Genomic DNA, 24,526 nt, shown 5'->3' on the forward strand with positions numbered 1-24,526 from the left:
TTTTCAGAAAAACTGGAGATTGTGAAGAGAGGTTGTTCGTCATTGCTTTCTGGCTCATTTCATTCATTGACACTTAAAAAAATAATTTACTTGGCACTCCCAGAGTAGCAACAACTAGCTAGCTTCCTGCTAGCTGTATATGCAACACAGCTAGCAAAAGAGGATCGATTTTCTCTAGCAATGAGCAACCCTGGTGAGTGAGATGTATTTTATTTGTGAGATTTTTTTTGTCACATAGTCGATGCATTTTGATTGTGAATTGCTGCTTTGGAGTCGATGTAATGGAAGAGAAAAGTTTCACTTTGTTTTTATTCTCCCACAAATTTGTGAAATGTCTGCATTGCTCTCTAATGCCACACTTAGTTAGATTACATTTTTGGATGTTTTCCAACATGATAATGGTGGGGTTAAGGGATGAATTAGTTCACTTAGTGGCAATTGAAGACCCAGGTCCTAAATGGACCCCACAACTCGGCCCAACACCAACCAAAACCCTCAACCCAACTCTGCTTTCGTCAATCTGCAGTGTATGATCTGCCCGTAGCTGTGAAATTTGGCCCAACAATGCCAGAATAAGGCAAGGGCAATTCTTTATCATTCGCCACACATGCATGCATAAGTCAAAGTAATGATAATAATAATAAAAAAAAAAAAGTCACAAATCAGTGAAGTGCACCAAATCAATAACAAGGATCAAAGGTTAAGTCAGTAAAAACATAGATCTTTTCAAAGTCTTTACTGTGTGGCCGGTGTTGAGGGGACAGGGATGTTTGTTCATTTGGTCTGATGATAAATTGTAATATTGTTATTTTTTTAAATTACTCCCATAAAAACTTTACATAGCTGAACTTATTGTCCAGCGTTCCAGCCCATTTGGTGCATTTGAAGGCTACAGAATGATGTCATAAATTACATGAAACTGCTATGACCTCCCCTGCCTTGTAAACAGATAAAAAGAGAGCAAGCGAGCAGACGGGACGGCTGGAGATGAAAGTCGAGGAGGGATGGAGGTGAACAGGAGGGGAGGGGCTGGAGGTACCGGGGGAATACATGGAGAGATTGAGATGAAGAAAGAGAGGGAGGCTGATGTCATCTGGATGGGTTGACCAATGAGAGAGCGAGGAGGAGGAGGGAGGATGAAAGAGGAGACGCAGCGCTCAGACGGGCGTGTTTTATGTGCCGCTGCAGCATCTAGTACCGAGGAAGCAGAAGAAAGCCTTCAGCAAAGGATTGTAGAGGTGAGGCTGCATCACTTTAGATTTTATTGTATATCCATTATACACGTACTGTATATTGTGTGTGACTGTCCATACAGTATACGGTCTAGGCATGTGTGTGTGCGTTAATGTGTCTGTGCAAGCTGTAATGACTACTCCCATCAATGATACAATAGCAGGTATGAGCAAAAGGGGTGCACTCTCACTTCCTCGCTGTCCTGCTCCACTTTTATCTTGTGCCGAAGCAGGCACGTATTTTAAGCCCCAAGAGGCTCAAATGGACCCATTTCAAAGTTGAATGCACTTCAGAAAATGGATTGTTGTGAATGAAAGAAAAAATATTGACACAAGGCAAGAAAATAAATAATAGGAATGTCCAATGGTTACAAAAGATAGTGAATTGACTAAATAGTAGCGGTGTTCATTTCTCCTTTTTCTTATTTATTATTGGATGATAACTTAAATTGGACAGGAAACACTTTGTGTATTCAGTTGATGTGAAGAAAAGTGTTTTTGCATGGGTGTGCACCCGCATGTCCCATGAAATATGGCGAGAATGAGTATATGTTTGTAAATGCAGAAATTGACCATTTCTGCTACTTATTTAGTCTCTAGCATGTATTGGGAAGTTTTTGCTTATGAAAAAAAATACAATTTTAGGTCAGAAAAAAAGCAAGAAATATGTTGACTGATGATTCACTCGGGTTGAACACATATTTCTCATACTTTTGCATTCATGTTTATAGTGTTCCTGTGGAAATTGAATTGTGTTGGGGGGGGAAAAGAAGCTGGCCTGTTGGATGCCATTGCTCATATTGGCTTTCATTTTTCATCACATGTAAACAAAATGATAACATGACGTAATGTGGCATCAATGCTAACTCTAAAGAGAAATGACATACTATGACAATTTAAAAAAGTGAGCACGGATATTGACATTTAGTCCAAATTGCCAAACCTAATATCACGGCAAATACATGCACCGGAAGCTGTTTTACTTTGTGTAAAAAATTAAAATTTATGAATGATCAGCTTTTCTTAATGCGTTTTGCACATTAATTAATTAAACAACCGCAACCAAAATTCCTTTGCGTCTATTGGACACAAGAATGTAAACATGAAGAAAACAAAGTGAAAAATGGCAGGACTTGGGTTCTGGAGCCGGTCCCTCTGTTTTCTGGCTACTTTTGAGGTGCCCATAAGCAAGGCACCACCACCACCACTGTCCCCATCTCAAGTGGTACAGAAATGTTTGAATGTCAAGCTCTTGTGGGATCTCCTTCTCCATGTGGTGTATGACAAAATATAGAGCATGCTGTAAGTTGAATTCCCCTCGTGGTATTATCATGAATTACACACACAAAATAGAGAAACGCAATCGAGAGCAGAGCCATTTATTGCTGATGGGACACTGGTCAACAGCAAATTTGACTCAGAGATGACTTTGTGTCCGGAAACATATTTGTGATGTTGATTTAAAAATAAATAAAAAATTATTTTATTTATTTTTGCGATATTTACATTTTTTTTGTTTTTAAGTTTGACCTATAAAAGTTTGTGCAATGCAGATTTTATCATGAGTTTTGATGATGCTGTTTCAGAGAAAAATTCTGCCTGTTGCTGAGAGACCATTACATATTATAGTAATTATTTTCTTATTACAAAAAGCTGATCATTTGTTAAAAAATAAAAAAGAAATGCTGACCTGTTTTATCTTAAAAATTGAAGTCTAGTTTTTTTTTTTTTTTTTTTTTGAAGATTAGTATTGTTGTAGTTTGAGACGGCGACATATTGCGTCAGGGTCCACGCACTTCAGGTGACTTTTTAAGTGTAAAGTTGGAACCACCCACGCAAAAGAATCACTGAATTGAATGTTCAAATTGCAAAAAAACTATCAATTCAGTGCAGTACAGCTCTTTTATTTAACTTTTAATAATACATTTTCATGGAATCTTTTATAAATGTCACGACAACATAATTTATGTGCAATATTTTTCATATTTAATTTGAATCATTAACTGCTGTTTTTTTTTTTTTAAGTCATATTTTTAGCAGTTCAAACAGTGTAGTGAATTCACCTATTGGCTAATTTCAGCATTTTCTTCATCCTCTGCTTGGCAGTACCTCACCAAATTTTGGCCCCTTGTGTTGTGGCGTTAAACAGACAACATGATTAGTGATGGGTGGACACCGAATGGCCAAGATAGCCTTCAGTTTTGTTTACTTTGTCTACATGCTTGTCTTTGTTGAACTGACCAGCTCCCGTGTTTGTCCGCCTGGTGTCCTGACTCCTAAATTCCTGCCATGTATCCCGGGTAACTTTATTTGAGGCCCAAACACCTTTTTCAGGAAGGTCTTAAGAGGAGCTCCGGAGGATTTGTTTGATGACTTCAAGATGGTTCTGAAAGCGGATCAGCTGATGGAGGAGGTTGAGCGAAAGGGCTGCGGGTGGGGCCGAGTTCTGTTGTGGGACGTTAGCGTCGAGGATCAACTCCGTGGATTACTTGACGTGTTTGGCAGTGCTCACTTGTGCCGAATGAGGCGAGCATGTTTATCTTGTGTCGCGGTCAGCTACATTTAATCTGACAAGAGCACTTTTACATTTCCATCCGCGCCCCTCCTTTTCCTCTCTGATTCATCTGCTTCTTTCAGTCTTTTTGTGAGGCGCGTTTATGCTCTGTAGAAAGACGTCTTTGTTGCAGGCCCATGCGGAATTTTTGCTTCTTCCGACCTGATCCAGCTGTTGGCCCCCATTAGCAGGAATCAGCATTATTATAGCCCCTCCGTGCCGTTTTGCTTTTAATACCCTCATATGCATCTAATAGAATGCTTTTAACGCACGCACACAAATGCGCGCACACACACACACACTTGCACCCTAATAATAAGACTACTTTTGTAATGAGAGCGCTGGAGCCATGACAAGAATCCATTCACTAATAATGGGTGAAACAGCAGCTTGTTATGCTGACAAATGTCTTCCTGTCTTGGTGGTGATTGTGAAATGTCCCCAAAGGTTTGTTACGCTCTTCTGACATTTTTGACAAAGGGCCCTATTTTTGTCGCCGGCGCCAATCCAGCACAAAGTGAATTCTAACTGCGCATGGGTTTTCTTTCTTTTGGTATTTTCATAAATAGGCACAGGTAGAAATGGGCGCTTGCGCCATTGAGGGAGTGAACACAGCCGATTTGATTTCCAGCCATTCTAAGTGGCTTCTCTCATCCCGTCCCTGAAGTCCATGCAGGATGCGAAGTTCATTTATAAGGAAGTGCAAGAAGATCTCCACTTTCGGATGATTTACAGTCTGTCATTGTCAAGTGGGCACTTGGAGACCGCCTTCCAACCCCAATCGTGCTTCTGTGTGTGACGACCCCGCCCTGTATGATGACATCCACCACACATCAGTGAAGCGCAGAATCTGTCTAAGTCTGGATCTAAACCTTCTAAATCCGATTACATCACCTGCACCATAACTTAGACCTGGTTTCACCTGGTCTAAAGTCTAGTCTACTTTCTGCCACAACATTGTCAGGTGCACCCAGCAAGCCACTGCTTAGTCGGCCAAATTCCCAAACAGGGCAAACTAAACTTTACGCGGAACAAAAATGAAGACGTAGCAGTATTTACGCCGAGTGCAAATGCACTTGTCTATGAAAATATGGCTCGAAAAGTTGAAACCCAAATTAACTTGAAAATAATTCTGCATTGTATGTCTAAATATTAGTCTTGCATTGTCTTGAAACCCTAAATTCGAACCCTAACCTATGTTTGAAACCCTAATTTAGGCTCCAAACCCATTTTGGAAACTTTAACGCTAACATGAAATCTTGAGCCCATTCATCACCCTGACTTGAAACATTTGAAACCTTACTTAGATACCCTAACCTTAGCTTTCAATCTCAATTTAATTTAAAAAATACATTAAATTTGAAATCAAAGTGAACGAAAGACAACAGTATATATGTCTTTGAAATACCACAGTATTTAGAAAATAAAATATTAAGGTTTTTTCATTTAATTTTTTTCAAGTTCGGCGGGCCAGATTGAAACGCTTAACGGGCCGCATGTGGCCCCCGAGCCGTAGTTTGCCCACACCCGGTTAAGAACCTGATTTGAAACCCTACCCCAGGCATAGACCCTTCATTTGAAAATCTAAACCATTAAAATATTTTAGAATGACTGTGACCTGCTTCGGTTATAAACTATCCTTACTGGCCCAGTAGGGTTTGTGTGTGTGTGTGTGTGCGTTCGACGCAGGGTGTGGCCATGCGGCGGGACAGAGCGGGGGGGATGGGAGGTGAAGAGGGAGGGGCCATTTGGGGGATGGGCTGGCTATTGCTGCTGCTGCTGCTAGAGTCTGTGGTTACCATGGCGACATGGGGAACGACGGAAAGGCATCACGGCTCCTGGCAGTCGCGTGCGCTGACTGAGGTTTTTCCGCTGATACGAGCTAATCATCCGGGTGATTTTTTTTTTTTTTCTGCCAGGGAGGAGGGTGTCTTGAGTTGTATTGTCTTCGCCCTCACAGTCGGTGATAAATGTGATGCCATCAATGGATACGAAAAATATTGCTGCTGTAAAATTCCAGGAAAAGAGATTTTAACACTGCTCCGAAATTGTGATTTGAAACCCTCACCTTAATTTGAATCCATAACATTATATTGAACCACAAATTTAAAACCATAAACTAGGTTTCCAAGCCAAATTGGAAACCCCAACTCTGGCTTTAAACACAAACCTAAAACCTAACCAAGATTTGACACCCTAACTCTGGATTTAAACCAAAACCTAAAGACCTAACCTAGGTATGAAACGCTCATTTAAAACCCAAATTTGGGCTTGTAATCTTAACTTCAAATTCTCATCCAAATTTTAAACCTTGAAACTTTTGAACTTGAAACCCTAACCCTGACTTGAAAGCTTAATTTGAAATCCTACCCCTTTTTGAACCCCTCACTTCAACTTGAAACCCTACCTTTTTCGGAAAACTGCCATTTAAACCCCTAACCCAGGCTTCAAACATTAATTTCAAATGATTGCCTTGCCTTAAACTCTTAACAACAACGCCTAACTTTTGTTTCACACCCTTAATTGAAACCCTTATTTCGACTTGAAAACAGAAACCTGCCTTGAAACACTCATTTGAAACCCAATTTTGGTTTAAAACCCAAATGCTGACTTAAAACGCAAATTTGAAACCTAAACCTGACATGATGCTAATTTGTAACTGAAAATTAATTTGAACTCTTGGCGTGCAAAGATTTAATTTGAAAACCTTACTAAAACTAAAAACCGCTGTAAAAGCCAAATTTTAACGAAAAAAACAACAAAACACTAAAAAAAAAAAAAAATCAATTGTTGGATCTGAGTCATCAATATTTTGATGCTGGTGGTAAATTGCTGTTAACAAGACAACAAGGAAGGCACGCTGTCTAAATGTCAAAAATCAATTGGCGTGGGCAATATGCTGGTCAGCAGTGCGTTAATGGCATCGGTTAGGTGCACATTGATAGTTACCACGACAACGGCAACTTGCGAAAGCGGCGTGATGTCACGTATCAAAATGCAAACATCATTGTGCACTTTTTAGCACGTCTACGTTTGATGGATGTCTTATGTGGCCTGCCCACAGGGCTCCAGCTGCTGCCATGCCGCCCCCCTCCCACCCAGGTCCCGCCTCCGGGACTGAGGCTAATAGACCCCCGTCCACTCTGCTTTTGTTTATGAAACCACATAGTGTCACTAATGACTGACTTCTGCACTGCTTCATTTGTCGTGCTGAGAGATGCAAAAGCGGGAGGGTGTCTTGAGTTGGAAGAGCATTTTCATGTTAGCTAGTCTCACAAAATGAGGACGAATGCTCTGTGACGATGTTGCCAAGCTAAACAAAAAAAGCTTTCCCCATGCCCGTTATGGACGACATATATTTTCAAGATTTATGCTTAAGCATGTGCGATGCAAGTACTATTTTTGGTGTCATCGTCCTCTCATTCCATACTGTAGTATCTGTGACCTTGAATGCGTGTTCCTTCAGAAACGGGCCTGGGCTGTGGAGTGACGTAGAGGCGAGCAAATGAATGAGGATGTAGAGCTGGTCTGCTGTTATTTGGCTGAAGCGTTAGCCACTGTTTGTGTATAGTATACTTTTCAAACTTTTAAATGAGCTGATCTGTGATCAGCTCCAAAATCCTGATTTGTGTAAAAGTGACGGTACCATATGAGGCGATGAGCAGGTTGGCTAAATGTGCCTGTGTTTCCTCTATTTTGTTGTCATTTATCCAATGCAGCGAGTAAAATCGGCTGTGTTCATCGTTTCAATTTCCGAACAGTTCATATTAATTAGCGATTGTAGGCCAACTAGTTAAGTCAAATTTGAAAACGTGCTTGAATCCCAGATTTGAAACCCTAATTTCAAATGGAACGTCGTCTTAAAATCTTTCGAACCCATTCCCGTTTTTGAGAGACTCGACCTAAAAACCTTAATCCAAGCCCATAATTCAAAAGCCTAACATGAAATCCAAACCTTGTTTGAAACCCTAATTTGCGATATACATTTTGATTAATATGATAAAATGTAAGTTTTTTTTGCAATAAAAAACAAACAAACATTATTTGTCGCTATTTTGCACATTCTCAACATTCTCACGCAAGCTTTTGTTGAAAATCTGTCTGCTTTTACTAATTAGCATCATAAACACACACACACACACACACACACACGCCCTCACGCCCACGCACACACGCGCACAGGCCTTCAGGCAGACATGTTAATCTCAGAGGTGCTTTATTAAAATGACACTTGTGTTTCATATTCATGAAGTCTGGTGTGGACATCAGCGTTTATCACATACACGTGCACGCACACACGTGCGCGCATGCACATGATCATCTTAGTATTGTTAGTTTATATTTCTCACTTGCTCATATATACACATTATTTTTAGGGAGCACTCTTTTTCATTGCATTTATTTTGTCATTAAAATCAGGAAAGTGGACAAATACATTCTGCGTGATTAAGCGGCAACAAAACTATTGAGGGGGTAGTGCAGACGAACAAAAAAAGCTCCATATAGTCATTTTTAGAATTATTTTTATTTATTTATAATTCATGCATATACACAGTATATGAACATATATTGTGTCTATGTATGTATTGGCAAGAGATATTCTTTGTGTAGCGAGTGTCCATTTGCCTCTGCCATTTTATTGCCTCTTTTTGTGTGCACGTGCGTGTGTGCAGATGCGGGCATCTCCACCTCCCTAATCTCCCAACACACTTCCAGATTCTTCCCTGCAGATCGGAATCTATCAATGAGTTAATTTCTCGCTCCGTCAGGCACTATTCGTCCACCTGCACCCCCCATTTGGACCACTAGCCCCCCCCCCCTGAATCCCATTACACACACACACACGCACACACGTGTACACGCCCAACGTCAAGCGCAGCCGTCCCCTTCCCCGATTAAATTGTCCCACCTGCACCCACTCTGCCTTCTCCCCTCCGGCCTCTCAGCGATCCGCCCCTCCGCTTCTGCGGGATGTCCCAAGACACCGGCAGGGTCGAGGGGCCGAGGCTCAGTATATTTAACATTAGCCGCCTTGGGGGCTTCAAGTGTTTCGACAGGAAAGCTTCTGCTTTGTTATCTCGAATAGAAGCAGTGATGGCACAATCATTTGTAAGAAGAAATATGCTTCTGTCGTTTGGCTTTCATTTTTTTCTGTTAACCCTCCAGGAGGGGAAAGCCATGGCTTGTATTGGATATTAAATGTCGACATAAAATTCATGATGGAGAGCAATGTGCGCTTACATTTGATGGGTGTGCAGACTTTACCTGAATTTTACAAACTATGTCCCCTGTAAGGTTAGACCTCATGTGTTCCAAGTTAAATAGAAACTTCTCATCAGTCTGGAATGGAACGTTGACTTCCACTCCGGGCAGTAAAACTTCAGAGAATGAATGTTTACTAAAGCCAGATCACCCACGTTTGATTGGATTCCCATGAATGGACCCGAGGGCCACTTTGAAGTGCCTCCTTTGCTATTTTTAGCAAAGTGCAGAGAGGATTTTCTGAAAAGGGATTTGCATGTTGAGCGTTAAGATCATCGTGCACTTCAAGTCGACATGCACAAAAGAAGCAAACTTCCATTTAAAGGCAAACGAAAGTGATCCCTTGATTTCCGTGAGGATTTTCATGTTCACCTTGGCAAGCTGTTATCACACATTCATTCATTCCAAAGATGTTTTACCAATAGATAAATTTGGGTTGATTGATGGAATGATTTTTTTTTTTTTCACAAATTAGATATTATTCATATTATTCCAATAAATGAATCACCAAAACTGCAATCGACTGACTACCGGTCCAGGATGTACACCGCCTGCGACCCCGTCATCATGCCCCCAACCCTTGTGAGGAAAAGTGGCTTCGATAATGGATGGATGGATGAATGAATCACCACTTTTTGGTGAGTTTTGAGTGTGAATTATTTTTGACCCAACAGATTGGATTGAAGATTGGTTTTGGTTGGGCGGAAGAGCTCAACCTGATCACCATTTTGGGCATTTTGTGTACAGTAATTGGTTAAGTTGAAGTCATATTCTTAAAAAAGAATCGTTGGTGGCAGCTGGATGGCTCAGTGGGTAGCACTGCTGACTCTGGAGACCGAGATTGGGGTTTTAAATCCTGGTTAGGGGGGATGGTTGTGTCAGAAAAGGCATCTGGTGTCAAAACTGTGCCAAGCATATTGTGGGAGGGATTTCCGGCCGATCGCTGACAGGGAAAAGTTGCTGCTTTTATTATTGTATTGTAATATTGGTAATAAAATGATAAATAAAAAAAAAAATCTTGCTTCAGTGTATTGCTTACTATCGCCCAATTTGTGGTAGAACTCAGTATGGGTAGTTTTTACCATTTATTGGATGGAAATCCTCAACCCAATGCGCTGCGTCTAAATAACCCAACATTGGCTGGATCCCTTTCGGACCCAGCACTGAGTTAGATATTTCACACATTTTGGGTTATTTTAAGAGTGTGTCGAAGATGAATGGATTTTGGATCGTTGTGAGTCATTCTTATCATAAAATGACACAGCAAGCACTCACTATGTGTGCTGATTATCTGATTGACTTGAATGACCTCTGTCACCCCCCCCCTCCACTTCCTGCCACCCTAAACCATCTTCCCTTTGTTCTATGGGTCAACCTCCCCCTCCCCACTTGTTCTTCTTTCCTCCTCATCGCAGTATCAGAAGACGGGACCGCCAAAGCGCCACCTTAAATCTCGCCGTCGCCAGGAGGGTCCCAGGCGGAGAAGGCGTGTGTGCGTGTGTGCGCCTTGATGAATGTGTGTGCGTCAATGGGACATTGAGACATGTGTGTGTCAATGGCCCACCCCCTCCCCATCCTCCCCTTCATCCTCTTCCCTTTGACCTTCCTTCCACCATCCGCTCTTCCGCTGGCTCAAGGAGCCCTCGTCATCCCGCAAGGCTGTGAGTATCGTGCCATGTTGAGACGAAGAAAAGTTGTGTATCGTTATCTAGGATTATAGAATGAAAAAAAAAAAATCATTATCGCAATGAATGTATCACATCTGTTATAATACCAAAAAAAGCATGCTCCAAAATATCAATATCACAATTTATCATCTACTACAAGACGGTATCAATTTGAAGTGAATCAAAATATCGTTATCGCTATGGACATCGCGTCGTCGCGCATGTTACAGTATCAATTTGAGGGTGCACTCAAAATATTGATTTTTGCAATGTCTCTGTAGCAGTGGCGGGCTGTGCATTTTCCACATAGGCCTTCAGTGAAGTCCTACTTAGTCCGACTTGAATCAATTCCCCTCATAATAGCATCATTTATGACACAACGGCTGGAGAAATAATATACAGAAAGACACTTAAGCAGTACCGGGTGAGTGTTGGACAAACTAGCTCCCCTTGAATGGTCCGTCTTGAAAATGGCCTCGCAAGTGTATCTGCAATTAAATCCACGCTTTTCCCTCCTTTGGCCATAGTGGTTTTAAAAAATCAAGAATATGTTTTAGATTTTCAAACGATGGCCAGTTACGGGTGTTTTGATTCCGCATATCCAATCACAAAACACGTTCAACGTAAGGCCAGCGAGAAGGCCTTACTGTGATCAGATTGCAATTGTCTATCGACTGTAAAAGCCGTCTTGAGACAGAGAACAGACGCAAGCATGATTTTATCTGAAGGCTGAGGACGAATAGTGTGTGCTACTGGTATTATGAAATCTGCCTGGCAACACGAGCTAGCTGAATTCTGATTGAATAAAAACTCTAACCTAAAAATTCTACGCTAGGCTATACTATGACATCAATGTGAAGAATATGATCATGATTTCTTGATTGTTAGGCAAGCAGAGAAGGCCCTGAAGGCTTTGACTTCCCACCATTGATCTGTGGTATACACCTATCAATTAATACACTAATAAAAAATAGAAATCATAATTGTTACAGATCAATAACTCCTACAAAATACTAATTCATGCAGCATATTATTTCTTAACATACAGCAACAGTTGAAAGTGGGACAAAATATCCTTATCGCACCATATTATCTTTTATTCTTTAATTGGTTCTAATTGAACGTTTACATTCTTGCCTTCTTTTCTGGCTTCCATGTGGACAAACAGACAAAGCAAACAACAGTAAGTAACTCCTCCGTTGCCATGGTGATGCATAAAGTTCGATTTATTTTTTTATTTTTTTTTTTTTTTATGACTCTACTGTACTACGAACACCTGCGGCAAGGTTTGAAAATGTTCAAAGTGTAACGAAATCACGTCATTTCTTTGTGCGGTTAACGTTTGTGTGCATCTGTGTTGTCAGTTTCGCAGCCACCTCTGCTCACAGAGCCTTCTGAGGTGATGACATCATACACTGTCTTCTCTCGGGATGACATCATTCTGCCATGCGAGGCCTCCGGCAACCCGACGCCCACGTACGTCTCTCATTGACTGTCATGTTGCATTTTAAATATTCATCCATCCTTTCCCGTACCGTTTTAGGTTCAGATGTTTCAATATTGGAAGAATCCATCTTCCCTTATTTTTTCAAAAGTGTTTATGACTTTACACATATGAATGTATTTTCCTGTTTATTTATCCCGTCGTTCAATTTGCATCCTGTTATGATCAATAGTTCAACCCAATGTCATGTTGCTTGGTTAAATTAGCGTCAGGGTTCTTTTTTTTTTCAAAATTCTGCCTGCCTCAATTGAAGCCTGCAAATATACAAACAATTAATATGATAATGATGACACCATAGAATGGAATGAGCTCACAATGGCATATATACGGTAACATCAACTGACACCAAATGAGTCTCTGATGTTAGGCCTCGCCCGTTACCACGGCAACAAATGTTCCCCTAATTAAATGACCTGACTAATGAGATCATTCCTCCTCTTTCCCCCCTTGCTAGTTTCCGTTGGGTGAAAGATGGCCGGACGTTTGGGTCGGAGATGACGGGAAGCGGAACGCTCGAGATCAGCGAAGACCAACCGTTGGAGATGTATCAGGGAACATTCCGATGTTACGCCTCCAACACGCTCGGGACTGCCATGACGCACACAGTGCACATCAATGTGGAAGGTGAGACACTACCAACCTTGCTACCTAGCGGCCCTACTAGTCTTCCAACCAAATCTACCTTCAGTGCCTAGCCCACCCATCAACCCACCTCTCCACCCTCTTCTTTTATATATAACTGATTCACCCACTTACCTACCTACGGACCTCCCTATCTGACCAACCAACTTAACTCTATACCTACACTACCAATCTAACTCCATATCCAAACAAGCTAACTACCTACCCACACTTCAAACTAACCTGTTTACCCCCGTCATATCTATTTATTCATTGTAGATCTTATCAAGCTGTTTCAAAGTAAAATGAGATCATTCACACATGCACACACGTGCACCTAAAGAAGCACACGCACACACACACGCACGCGCGCGTGCAGGCACACCCTTGTGTGACTCAGTGAGGTTGCCTTTTCTGCGCTCTCATCTCTTGTTGCCACGGTAACCATTTCCAGGAACCAGAGCAGTGATGTCAGTGTGTCTGTGTGGTTGTCTGTGTGTGCGTGCGCGTGTGTGTGTGTGTGTGTGTGTTGCAGCCCAGCCAGCTCTGCTGAAGCAGCAGAAGTTCCGCCGGGAAGCGTATGTGGGAGAGAGCATGGTGCTGTCTTGCAACCCTCCACCGAGCTCCACCCCACCGCAAATCCATTGGATGGACAAGAGTGGGTTTTCAAATGCTGATTTTTATTTATTTCCTTGTTTCAATCATCATAAAAACAAGAAAAGAACCAAAGTGAGGACAACTAAATACATTTTATACGATCGATCTTTCTTTTTTTTTTTTTTTTTTGCTACTTGTAAAAATACTTTTGATTCTTTGACCTTTATAAGATGGTTAAGAGACCACATGTTGGATCTATCTATCAATCTGTTACTTAAAAAAAAAAAATAAAAAAAAAAAAGAGCAGAAGAACAGCAGAGTAATGACAGCACCTCCGTTCAAGTTTTTTTGCAGCACTGGTTGCTAAGCAATCAAACAGGACTTATTTGTATGTTAAGCAGGTTGTTTGGGAATATGTGTTTTATGATACAATGGATAGTCCGGGCTTTGCCTAAATTAAGGAGAAGGAGTGGGAGGACACATAAAAGTGAAGCACTTACAACTATGCTAATTTCTCAAGTAATAATATTATTGGTTAAAATGCTCGGATGCCACGTTAAAATATTTTCTCCACCAAAATCTCTCGCTATTGTCACTTTGAAATTACTCGACCACCATCTCTCTTAACGTCCCATGGTTGCAAATAATAATTTTCTCAAATCCAGCGAGGCGAGAAGAGTTTAGTGCTTCGGATTATGAAAAAAGATCAAGTTCGAGTGAAGTTGTTGGGTTCAGCGTTGAGGATTAGTTAAGAGGAAGAAAGGGACTAAGGTCTAGGCGTTGAAGTTAGGAAGAGCTCACGATGGCCAAGTGTCATGTCTGGGGTGTATTCGGTGTGAGTGTGCGTTTCCTTTTCACAGGGCTGGTGCACATCAGACAGAATGACCGAGTGATGGTCGGCCTCAATGGCAATTTGTACTTTGCTAACCTGCTCAAGAGTGACAGTCGGGAGGATTACATCTGCAACTCCCATTACATTGAAGCCAGAACCATCTTGCCCGACACCGCCATTGTCCTCACTGTGCTGCCTAGTGAGTACACACACACACACACACGCACACCAGATATCAATACGAAGTACGATACCAGTGTGCACTGCTATCTGGTGCTGAAAAATATCAATATTGCCATACACAGTATTGTTATAGTGGTGGTGTGGTGTCATTTAATGATTCCCCAAAATATTTATCCGCTGTTTGTATTGTATATTTTACCCTATTGATTTTGGCATGTAACATGCGGCATTAGTTAGGGGAGGGACGAAATATCAATAGTGTGATGGACTGATATACATCATGCATTAGGGGTGGGACCAAATCATTGTGTGACGAATTATCAATACTGCCGAGGACCGAATGATTATTGATTTCCATATATTAGTTTGGGACTTGACAAATCATGTGCATGTCATAATGCTGCATTTTAGTCTTCATGCACGGAGCCGTTTTGTAACCACATACAAATGTATGTGAATCGCTTACCGAAAACGTTCACGTATTATTGATAACACATGACTGAGTGACGAATTGACAGGTTGGTGTTGAATGTATTGATTGATTGATTGGCCGTTATTGACATGTGATTGTTCGACCCTATCTTTTGTCCAGGCAATGACGTCGCTCACGGCAAGCCACCTCACATCTTCCACCCGAGCGGTTCCCACTCGTCGGTGCTCGCGCTTCGCGGCCAAAGTCTGACCTTAGAATGTATTCCCAAAGGCCTGTAAGTAGTTGTTTTCAATCAACTTTGTGATTTGCGTGCCTAGCGTTTTCTCCCCCCCCCACTCCCCCCATTTCCTTCTCCAGTCCGACTCCAAAGGTGGAGTGGAAGAAGAAGGACGGCGATCTGGACGAGACCGGCGGGCGTCCGGAAAACCACAACCGCTGGCTCTACTTCGACAGCATCGACCAGAGCGACGACGGCGAGTACGAGTGCCGAGCGTTCAACGCGCATGGCTCCAGCGTGCATTCCTTCACCGTCACTGTTGAAGGTTGGTGGGCTGATGCGCGCCTTTCCATATCAATTTCAATCCTTGACAATTACAGTGGTGCCTTAAGATAAGTGCGAGATTACTTAAGAGTTTGGCGTTACATGAGCCGTCATTCAAATGATTTGACTCAGCAAGAGCAAACTTGATATGAGTGCAATATGGTGGCGGCCAACTTAGTCAACTCACTTCACAAAAAGCAGCAATCTGGCAAGCAGTGAATATTTCCTACAAAAAAAGGCTCTCATCTTTTTATTAGCTTTCCTAGTTAAAATTTATTGTCTGTTATTACTCTACGTTTTTGCATTCATTTCATTTTGTCGACGCTAAAACGACGCCCTATTTTTTCAATCCCGTGTAAAGCGGCTCCCTACTGGGTGAAGGAGCTCCAAAACCTGCGCTATGCTCCAGGTGAAACCGTGCGACTAGACTGTCTCGCTGAAGGCATCCCGACGCCCAATATAACCTGGAGCATCAACGGTCAACCGCTGTCAGGTAACCGCCATCAACGCTGTTCGGTTATAATCTTCTCCTTGTTTGTTCAACCATTATTGCGCTAATGCACTTTTGCATGAGAAAAGTCTCATGGTACACCACCAAACACAAGGATTGGGCTTGAGATCCTGATCAGGTTGGGTTGACTCACGGGCGGCAATAGGTGTAAAAATTGTGACAAAAATATCATGTGAGTGACTTGCTGCGGCATCCCCTGACACTTTTTCTTCTCAGAAAATGTTGGCAGTGAAATTTGTGTTATTTTGAACCACAGGCATTTGTATGGGTTGGCTTTACCTCTTGGATCAAAATTTTGAGGAATGGGATGAAAGATCAGTTTCAAATACACTGTAACGTGTTGTCACAGTTAAGTACTGTTAGTGCTTTGACAGTAGAGGAGCAGGAAAGGAACTCTCCCATACAGATCCCGCACCTAATTTCTCAACATCTGTCAATGGTCTCCTCTTCGCATCTCCTCAGCGGTGGACGAGGATACTCGCCGCAGCGTGATGGGCGGCGTTTTGCGGCTGAACGACGTTGTGCTAAGTGACACGGCGGTGTATCAGTGCGAGGCCGCCAACAAGCACGGCTCCACCCTGCTCAACGCCTACCTCCACGTTGTCGGTGCGTCTTTTGAGAACATTACATTGGACAAGACTCATTTAGTAGCTGGCCATTCAGTTGTCTTGTTTAAGCGTTGATCTAATTTGTGTCTTCTCTGTGCCCCTCAGTGCTCCCCCCTCAGATCCTCTCCTCAGACGGCGTCGTGTACCGGATCACGGAGGGCAGGACCGTCAAGATGTCTTGCGAGACTTTCGGCTCGCCGCCCCCTCACGTCAAATGGTGGGTGGCCTCGCATTATCCGCAAATCGTGAGGCTAAAACAACAAACAACTACGGAAATGGGAATGGAAGCCACAAAGACGCCAGCCGCTGATGGGTGGTGGCCACACCTAAAATGAATATTGCAAAATGTCCACATGGAAAGACATTAGTAGGCTTTCAAGTGCCATGCTCAAACCACCAACACAACATCTATAAAAACCTCACTGGAGATTCACTGCTTTAAAAATGTCAAAATTTAAGTATCTTGACTCCGTTTTATATGCTTCCAAAATTTTCTGGACTTTTCCACCCCGGTGTGAAACTCATTGTCTGTTTTTAGGGAGGGGGAGGACTGGGCCCCTCTGCTTTCGGACCCCCGCGTTTCCCTGTTGACCGACGGGACGCTGGAGTTGTCCAACGTGGGTCCCGGCGACAGCGGCATGTACACTTGCTTGATCCAAAACACCAACATCTCCATCAACGCTCACCTGGAAGTGTTCAGTGAGTTCCATATCAAGATGAGCGTGACCAAAATAAAAACAAATGTTTTGCGATGACTACTTTTTGACATTGTATAAACAGCAGCAATCCAAGATAATGTTAATGCATTCAAGATTTTTTTTAAAAACAGTATTGAAGATTGTGAGAAATGTTATCACAGTTTATCAATTTCAAGTTTTTGTGGCTTCGTTGTTTTCTGTCAGATAAGACGACGATTGTGAGTGGCCCACAGGACGTGCGAGTGCTCCGAGGCAGAAACGCCTTACTGGACTGCCACTTTCACAAGGACCCCCGACTGCTGCGCTATCAGATTGTCTGGAGGAAAGACGGACAAAAACTGCACGAATCATCGCCAGATGACAAGTAATGACAAATCAATTAAGCAATAACATGCTTTCATTTAATTAATTACGGATATGTTGCATTTAAGTAAGTCTTTTTTGGTTTATAATTTGTGTATGTACGTACTATATTAGTTTCGTCATAGTGTTTGCAATATTGCAAAACTGCTACAACAATGTGTGTGCGTGTGTTTGTAGGTACACTATATTTGCAAACGGCACACTGATGGTGACTGATGTCCAATCAAAAGACAATGCGGCGTATTCCTGTGAGGTCATCACAGAACTGGATCAGGTGACGGCCAGCGGCTCCATCACAGTCGTGGGTGAGTCCAACATTTTCCTGTTACTTTCCGCCTCAGTGACCCGTTTTATTGTTTTAAAAATTGTATTTATTTCGTTTGTTTTAATTGAAAGAAATTTTCCTTTTCTTTATCATATACTGTACAGTATCTGAATGTGCATGGTGTATTGACAATTTGTTAAAACGGAGATGCATTTTTATAGTCTAAGAAAAGAAGTTGCATTAAATATTGACTGAATAAAACTTGATTTTCCATGTCGTTATTTTTTGTTACCGTTTATTGATTTTTATTTTTTATTTTTTTATTTATTTTAATGGTTAAATATGTATCCTGTCACATGTACTAAATTATAAATAATTTGAATAGCATATGTACACAAGAAGTAAGTAAAAGCTTTAATTCTTAAGGACAAGGGAACATTTGCCCAAGCATACAAGCCTAAAATGATGAAAATTTATCTTCCCTTTTTTTGTGAGTTTGATCACAAAACAAAAAAGTAAACTCACAGTATTCATGTTGGACCCTCAGCTCCTCCGGACCCCCCACTGGATGTAACCTTGTCTGACGTGAAAGACGACACTTTGACTCTCAGCTGGATCCCGGGTCGCTCGCACAACAGCCCCATCACAGGTAACATGCACACACCTGGGAATGTCAATTCAAGTCATGTGACCCGCCATGTTTGTGAGGGCAGAGTTCATCGTGGAAGCGAAGGAGGAACAACACTCGCGGAGGCACGACGGCGACACCTGGCGGTGGGAGGCGCTCAAGCGGGTGCCCGCCGATTTCAACCACCTGCAGCTCAGCCTCCACCCTTTCTGCACCTACGCTTTCCGCATTGTCGCCGTCAACCAGCTCGGCCACAGCGAGCCCAGCCAGCCCACCCCTCTACACAGCACTCCCCCGGCAGGTAGGATGTGGTAGCCTTGAGAGAGGGACTGCTCGATCGAAAACATGCATTCTGGGTTTTTCATAGCTTTGTTTTGATGCGTTCCAGTACCACACAACAACCCCACTGGTGTTCGCAGTGAATCCTCCGACACCGGGACACTGGCTATTTCGTGGGACGTAAGTACGAAAATGTCTACATACAAATGGCACCCAAATAATTTTTAGCGTTATAGATTATTGTGGAATGTAACATTTAAACTACACTACTGGAAAGATTGAACCCAGAACCTTTCGACTATGACGCAGACATGACAACCGCAAAACCACAGAGCTGCCCCAACTCCTCGTCTTTCTGATCCAAACACACCTCGTGTTCACTCCATTTATTATGCGTAGTCTGACATCTGTTTTTGCGTGAAAATCAATCCTCTGTCTTGTGTACACAATTGAATTTTTTTTTTTGTTTTAATTGTAAATTTTAAAATCTTTAACATTCCTGTCTGAAAAGAAGCTGTTTTCCAAGCAGATTTGAAAAGGGGAAAAAAATCCTGATCATCTTTCAAAATCAAATTAAGGGCCTTTTTCTTTATGCATGTTGATCTGGCTTAGCAGCCACTTTAAATTTCACAAGTGTGAGTTCTTCCAGAACCCCATCAACAGATATTTGCTCAATGGGTTTAAACACAAACAACTGAGACCGAAATATCTCTTCTGAACCATGCTTGTCCTTGCAGGAGATGCCCAGACGATCGCATAACGGCCAGGACTTCCAGTACAAAGTTTTGTGGCGGAAGGCAGGGGGCAAAAGCGACCGCTGGAACCACGGTTATGCCAAGTCTCCGCCCTTCTCAGTCAACGACACAGGAACGTATGTGCCTTTTGAGATCAAAGTCCAAGCCGTCAACTCACTGGGAGAAGGCCCTGCTCCGGAGGCTGAGATTGGACACTCGGGCGAAGATGGTATGAAAAAAAAAAAAAAAGTCGCTCATCCTTATAGTTTAACAAGTTCAGCCTACTCTGCCTTATTCTGTTCTTCTTGCTGAAAATGAGACTGAATTCCTTGTCAGTTCCCGAGGAGTCTCCCAGTGGAGTGGCAGTTCGTGTGATGAACAGCACAGTCGCCGTGAGGTGGAACGAAGCCCAGAACGTCCGTGGTCTTCTTCTGGGCTACAAGGTACCAAGTATGACTTGATGTTCGAAGTAGCGACGTAGACATGTGGACTTCAACATGGATCAATAAAAATCAGCCGTGCATTTGGTACCTGGTCCTTCAGTGGCTGTCTCCGATCTGATTCAGATCTACATCAAGAGGCTGGGTCCAGAGAGGGGCCGAGACCGGCGGTCTCCTGGGGAAGGGCGCCACCAGCCGGAGGGAAAGGCGCACGAGGGTAGATCGGAGCAAGCGAAGGAAGACGACAAGGTGGTGGTGGTCCAAGGCATGAAAACCGCTGCGGAAGTGACGGCTCTGCAGCTCTTCTCTCGCTACACCGTTTCCGTCACTGCCTTCAACAGCAAAGGAGAGAGCCCCGCCTCCTCGGCCGTCCACTTCAGCACGCCCGAAGGAGGTGGGCTTTGCGGAGAGGTCTGACTTTTTTTGTACAGAGATTGGACATTAAATTCTTGTGGTCTTCATACAGTGCCTGGCCCACCGGCATCGCTGCTCTTTGAGAGCCCCTCGGAGAACTCCATGCTTCTCTACTGGACCCCTCCACTCCAAACTAATGGAATTCTCCTGGGATACCTGGTGCAGTACCAACAAGGTAAGAAATCTCTCCGGGATGTGGATTGGATCATCTTTGGGTTTCATGTTTGTCTGTGCAGAAGAAACGGAAACTTTTGGAATTTCACTCAGCCTGTGGCTGTCAAGTTAAAAAAAAAAAAAAAATGATTCCCTAATCACATTCGTTAGGGACAATAGTGAAAATTAGTCATTGAGCTCCCACCCCCAAAATGATTCTTCTCAATAGATTCACTCTTTTTTTTTTTCATCACATATTTCGGAAAAGTTTTTATCTGTACGTCTCGTAGTTGACGTTGAGCACTTATCTGTAATCATCTGATAAGCTGTTAACTTGCACCACAGGCTAGAGTGATCTGGATCGTTGCATCCTCTTGAGAAGTTTACCATCTGCCAGTCAACCTCAGAAGGAGCCCCACCTTCCTATCTGACTCCTACTAAAATCTTCCATCACACTACTTTGTGCTCAAACCTGTTGCTTGCTGTTAACTAGCAAGCTCGCAACGCCTCTGCTATGGCGCGAAAGGGTCAAAGCATTTTGGTGTCATCCGTCATCTTTGGTGTTACAGAAAGAGCACAAATATACTCGGACAAAAACGGGGAAAAAATGATTAGTGAATGGTGAACTGAATGGACTGGCATTTACAGCATATAAATATCAACCATGGTTTGTGACGGAACTGATGATGCCGCGTTTGTGTGCGCAGAGGTTATGAGTCGGGACAGTCTGGTGCGGATGGAGATCATCGGCGATCCCAGCGTGACCCACCTTATGCTGGATTCTCTGGACCCACATAGCTATTACACCTTCCAGGTGATCGCTCGCACCGCCGCCGGGGATGGGCAGCCCATCACCGGGAGGAATGCCACCCTTTTTGACGGAGGTACGATGCACCACAATGATTCAAATGTTCTGTAGAACAATGAGTGGTGGGAAGGCTTGGAGGCCTGTGTTCAAAAGTTATTTCCGATAATTATGAAGCTTGAACTCCTGAAACTGTTCTCCTTTTGTCCCCATGTAGTACCTCCCACAAACATCACCGTCATGCCTGACAAGACGTCGTTCAATCTGACCTGGGTGCCTGGAGAGCGAGAGAGGAACTACGGGTTCCACATTGATTTCCTTAAGAAGAGTGGTCAGCGAGACAAATGGCAAAATAATTATAAGTAACAATTCCTTTTTGGATCACGCCTAACAAAATTCTCTTTGGCAGCTGGGGGTCAGTGGGAGGAGTCGGAAATCGTGAACACGTCGCAGGGTTTCTACTCGCTGACGGGTCTTCAGCCCGGAACGGAGTACCACCTTGTTGTCATGCATGGGAACAACACTCAGTGGGAATCTGCAAGTTGGACCTTAGGACCAGGTATATAAGTTGACCTTTATCAAGCATGCCTGTATCAAAATGCATTGAAACTATTAAAAAAATAAATAAATAAATAAATTTAAAATGACAATGATCAAATGCTAACTGTTAATATGCTAACATGTTACAAATGCAACATTTGCTATTTTACTTTTTGTAATTAGTACTTTTTGTCCTTAAAATGAGATTGAGTGATCAAATGCTAATGTGCTAACAGTTGATAGGCTAACATATTGCAAGTAGCCATATCCTCGGTTCGCCAGTTCAATACGGATTTTAAGTCATCCCCTGAAGTTGGGTACATTTCTAATGCGAACTGATATAATAATTGCATGGTAACGAGACTTTTTTGGTCAGGACCATCTGAGGTGAGCGGTGGCTTCGCCACTCAAGGCTGGTTGATCGGGCTCATCAGTGCCATCGTGCTGCTCATCTTGATCCTGCTCATTTTGTGTCTGGTCAAGCGCAGGAAAGGCGGCAAATACGCAGGTAGGAACGCACACTCAATCGATTGCTTCCGTGTTGCCCAGTGAAGTGTTGTCATGTTTGTTGTCGTACAATGTAGTGAAGGACAAGGAAGACAAGGAGGTGGATTCAGAAGCCCGGCCCATGAAGGACGAAACCTTCGGAGAGTACAGGTGCGTCGTCTGTGTGCAAAATGATGATTTTCCTCTCTTTCCTCCACAACTCACTCTTGCTTTTCACCCCTTTAAACGCTTCGCTGCCAGATCTTTGGAGAGGTGAGAAACTTGATGCATGACTGTCAGCTATTGAGAAAATGACATGAAACAATGTAAGACCGTGAAGATGGTAAATTGCAGGGGTTCGATCGTGCAGCCTTGTGGGACTCCTCAAGACACTATGTAGCGTTGTTAACTCATTCATGCATGGTACTTTTATCTTCTAAATAAATTTGTCAAACTTGTGCATCACTCGCGACGTTGTTCCAATACTGTTTGCTCCCTTGTGCAAGAGTCAAATTCGTTTTGGTCTGCATTGTTGCAAAAAATCACAATGATGGAAATTTGAAAATGCTAAGTTGTCAGTGATTTTTTTTTTTTTTGGCATGTTTTCAAGACTTTGCTTCATTCATGAGGCTGTCACCACATATTATGCAGCGCGAGTTTGAAGCTTGAGATTAATGTGAAGCAATAAATCCAGATTTTACGTATGACTCTTGAATTGGGCTTTGTGGAAACATGCCTGCTTTTTTACGGTAAATTCTATCTAGTCCAGGGGTGTCAAACTCAAATACACACTGGGCCGAAAAGTAGAAGTGGAACAAAGCCATGGGACAGCATTTATTTTTTTAGAAACAATATAAATGCAGATTTATTTATTTTTTAAATGAAAATATTTATTGTACATGGTTTTATTAATGCAATACAATGTTTAGTTTTTAAAATTACTATTATCATTTTGAATGTTACTATTATCATATAGAATGTAAAATGGTATAGTAGCATTGGGTATAGCCTAGCGGGCCAAATATAATTTCACTGCAGGCCAAATTTGGCCCGCGGGCCAGCGTTTGACACCTATGGGCTAGTGGATAATATCAGATAGAAGGACGATAAATGGCATCTTGATGATGAAAGTTCCACATCTGATGCGTTTTGTCTCCTCCCAGCGACACGGATGAGAAGCGTTCTGAGAGCCAGCCATCGCTGTGCGGCGAGAGCAAGATGGGCAGCGACGACTCGCTGGCTGAGTACGGCGACAGCGTGGACATCCAATTCAACGAGGACGGCTCATTCATCGGCCAGTACAGCGGACGCGCCCCCGCCCCTGCCGGGAACGAGACCTCCGGCCCTGCCTCCCCAGATAACGCGGCCCCGCCTCCTCCGATCGCGCCGACCATGTCGAGCATCCTCAACCGACCCAGCTAAACGCACACTCACACACCCACTGTCTGAATACATTCCACACGTTTATGCAGAGAAGATGTTTACACCGTGTTTCGCCTTTTCAATGCCACGTTTACACACACACACACACGCACACACACACACTTATAAGGCAACACACTGGTTTTCCAAAACGTTCCACCTTGGAAATTTTGCAGCTTTTGGAATATTCCAAGATGGACACTTTCCATTGGGATTCATGAAAACTTTGACGACAACTCCACTGCCATTTTCAGGTCGCAGAGGATAGGGACAGAGCCTTCCACCAATTGTAAAACATGAAAATTAATTAACAAGCCCCCTAAAAATTGTTAAAATTTTGCAAGTTTGTTCATTTCAAAGTGCAAATAAATCAAAAACTATGATTCCAACAGACTAATATAAATTTACTACAGAAAAAAATCTTACAGATTACCGCATTTTAGACTAAATGTGCAGATGAACAAAAATTCTTTAACTTCCAACAACTCAGGCTCCACATATCTCCTCCCAAACATACCAACATCTCAGTCTCACAGTCAAGATGTATCACCACAATATACATCCTTGACACCGATTTCTGTTTCTAGTTAGCCACCGCATTGGCGCCTTCTTGTTGCATTACAGAAGAACAATAAAAATGTTACTGATTTTTTTATTCCCCCCCCCCCCCAACAACTCACTCAGGATCGGTTTCACAGACAAAAATGCGTGAGTTCATCAATAGTGAACCAGGAATCTGCAAAGTTTCGCTGCA

General features: G+C 42.7%; 1 protein-coding gene across 1 annotated transcript; it reads left to right on the forward strand.

The window, feature by feature from the left end:
- The first annotated feature begins 1,144 nt into the window (after positions 1–1,144).
- LOC148339598 (neural cell adhesion molecule L1.1-like) lies at positions 1,145–24,110 on the forward strand. The gene is made up of 28 exons (XM_088291428.1): positions 1,145–1,238; positions 10,464–10,709; positions 12,080–12,191; positions 12,674–12,843; positions 13,376–13,498; positions 14,298–14,468; positions 15,045–15,159; positions 15,243–15,427; positions 15,788–15,919; positions 16,400–16,543; positions 16,651–16,762; positions 17,084–17,244; positions 17,448–17,607; positions 17,784–17,911; positions 18,419–18,520; positions 18,585–18,800; positions 18,888–18,958; positions 19,516–19,741; positions 19,849–19,955; positions 20,079–20,346; positions 20,419–20,541; positions 21,227–21,403; positions 21,542–21,655; positions 21,734–21,883; positions 22,241–22,372; positions 22,449–22,521; positions 22,612–22,623; positions 23,514–24,110. Exons 2-28 carry the CDS (start codon positions 10,592–10,594, stop codon positions 23,770–23,772), a joined length of 3,861 nt encoding a protein of 1,286 aa, XP_088147554.1. The 5' UTR covers positions 1,145–1,238; positions 10,464–10,591; the 3' UTR covers positions 23,773–24,110.
- Positions 24,111–24,526: the final 416 nt, after the last annotated feature.

Source organism: Idiotropiscis lumnitzeri, chromosome 3 (assembly GCF_059441095.1).
Source record: "Idiotropiscis lumnitzeri isolate Australia: NSW breed Sydney's pygmy pipehorse chromosome 3, RoL_Ilum_1.0, whole genome shotgun sequence".
Lineage (NCBI taxonomy): Eukaryota > Metazoa > Chordata > Actinopteri > Syngnathiformes > Syngnathidae > Idiotropiscis > Idiotropiscis lumnitzeri.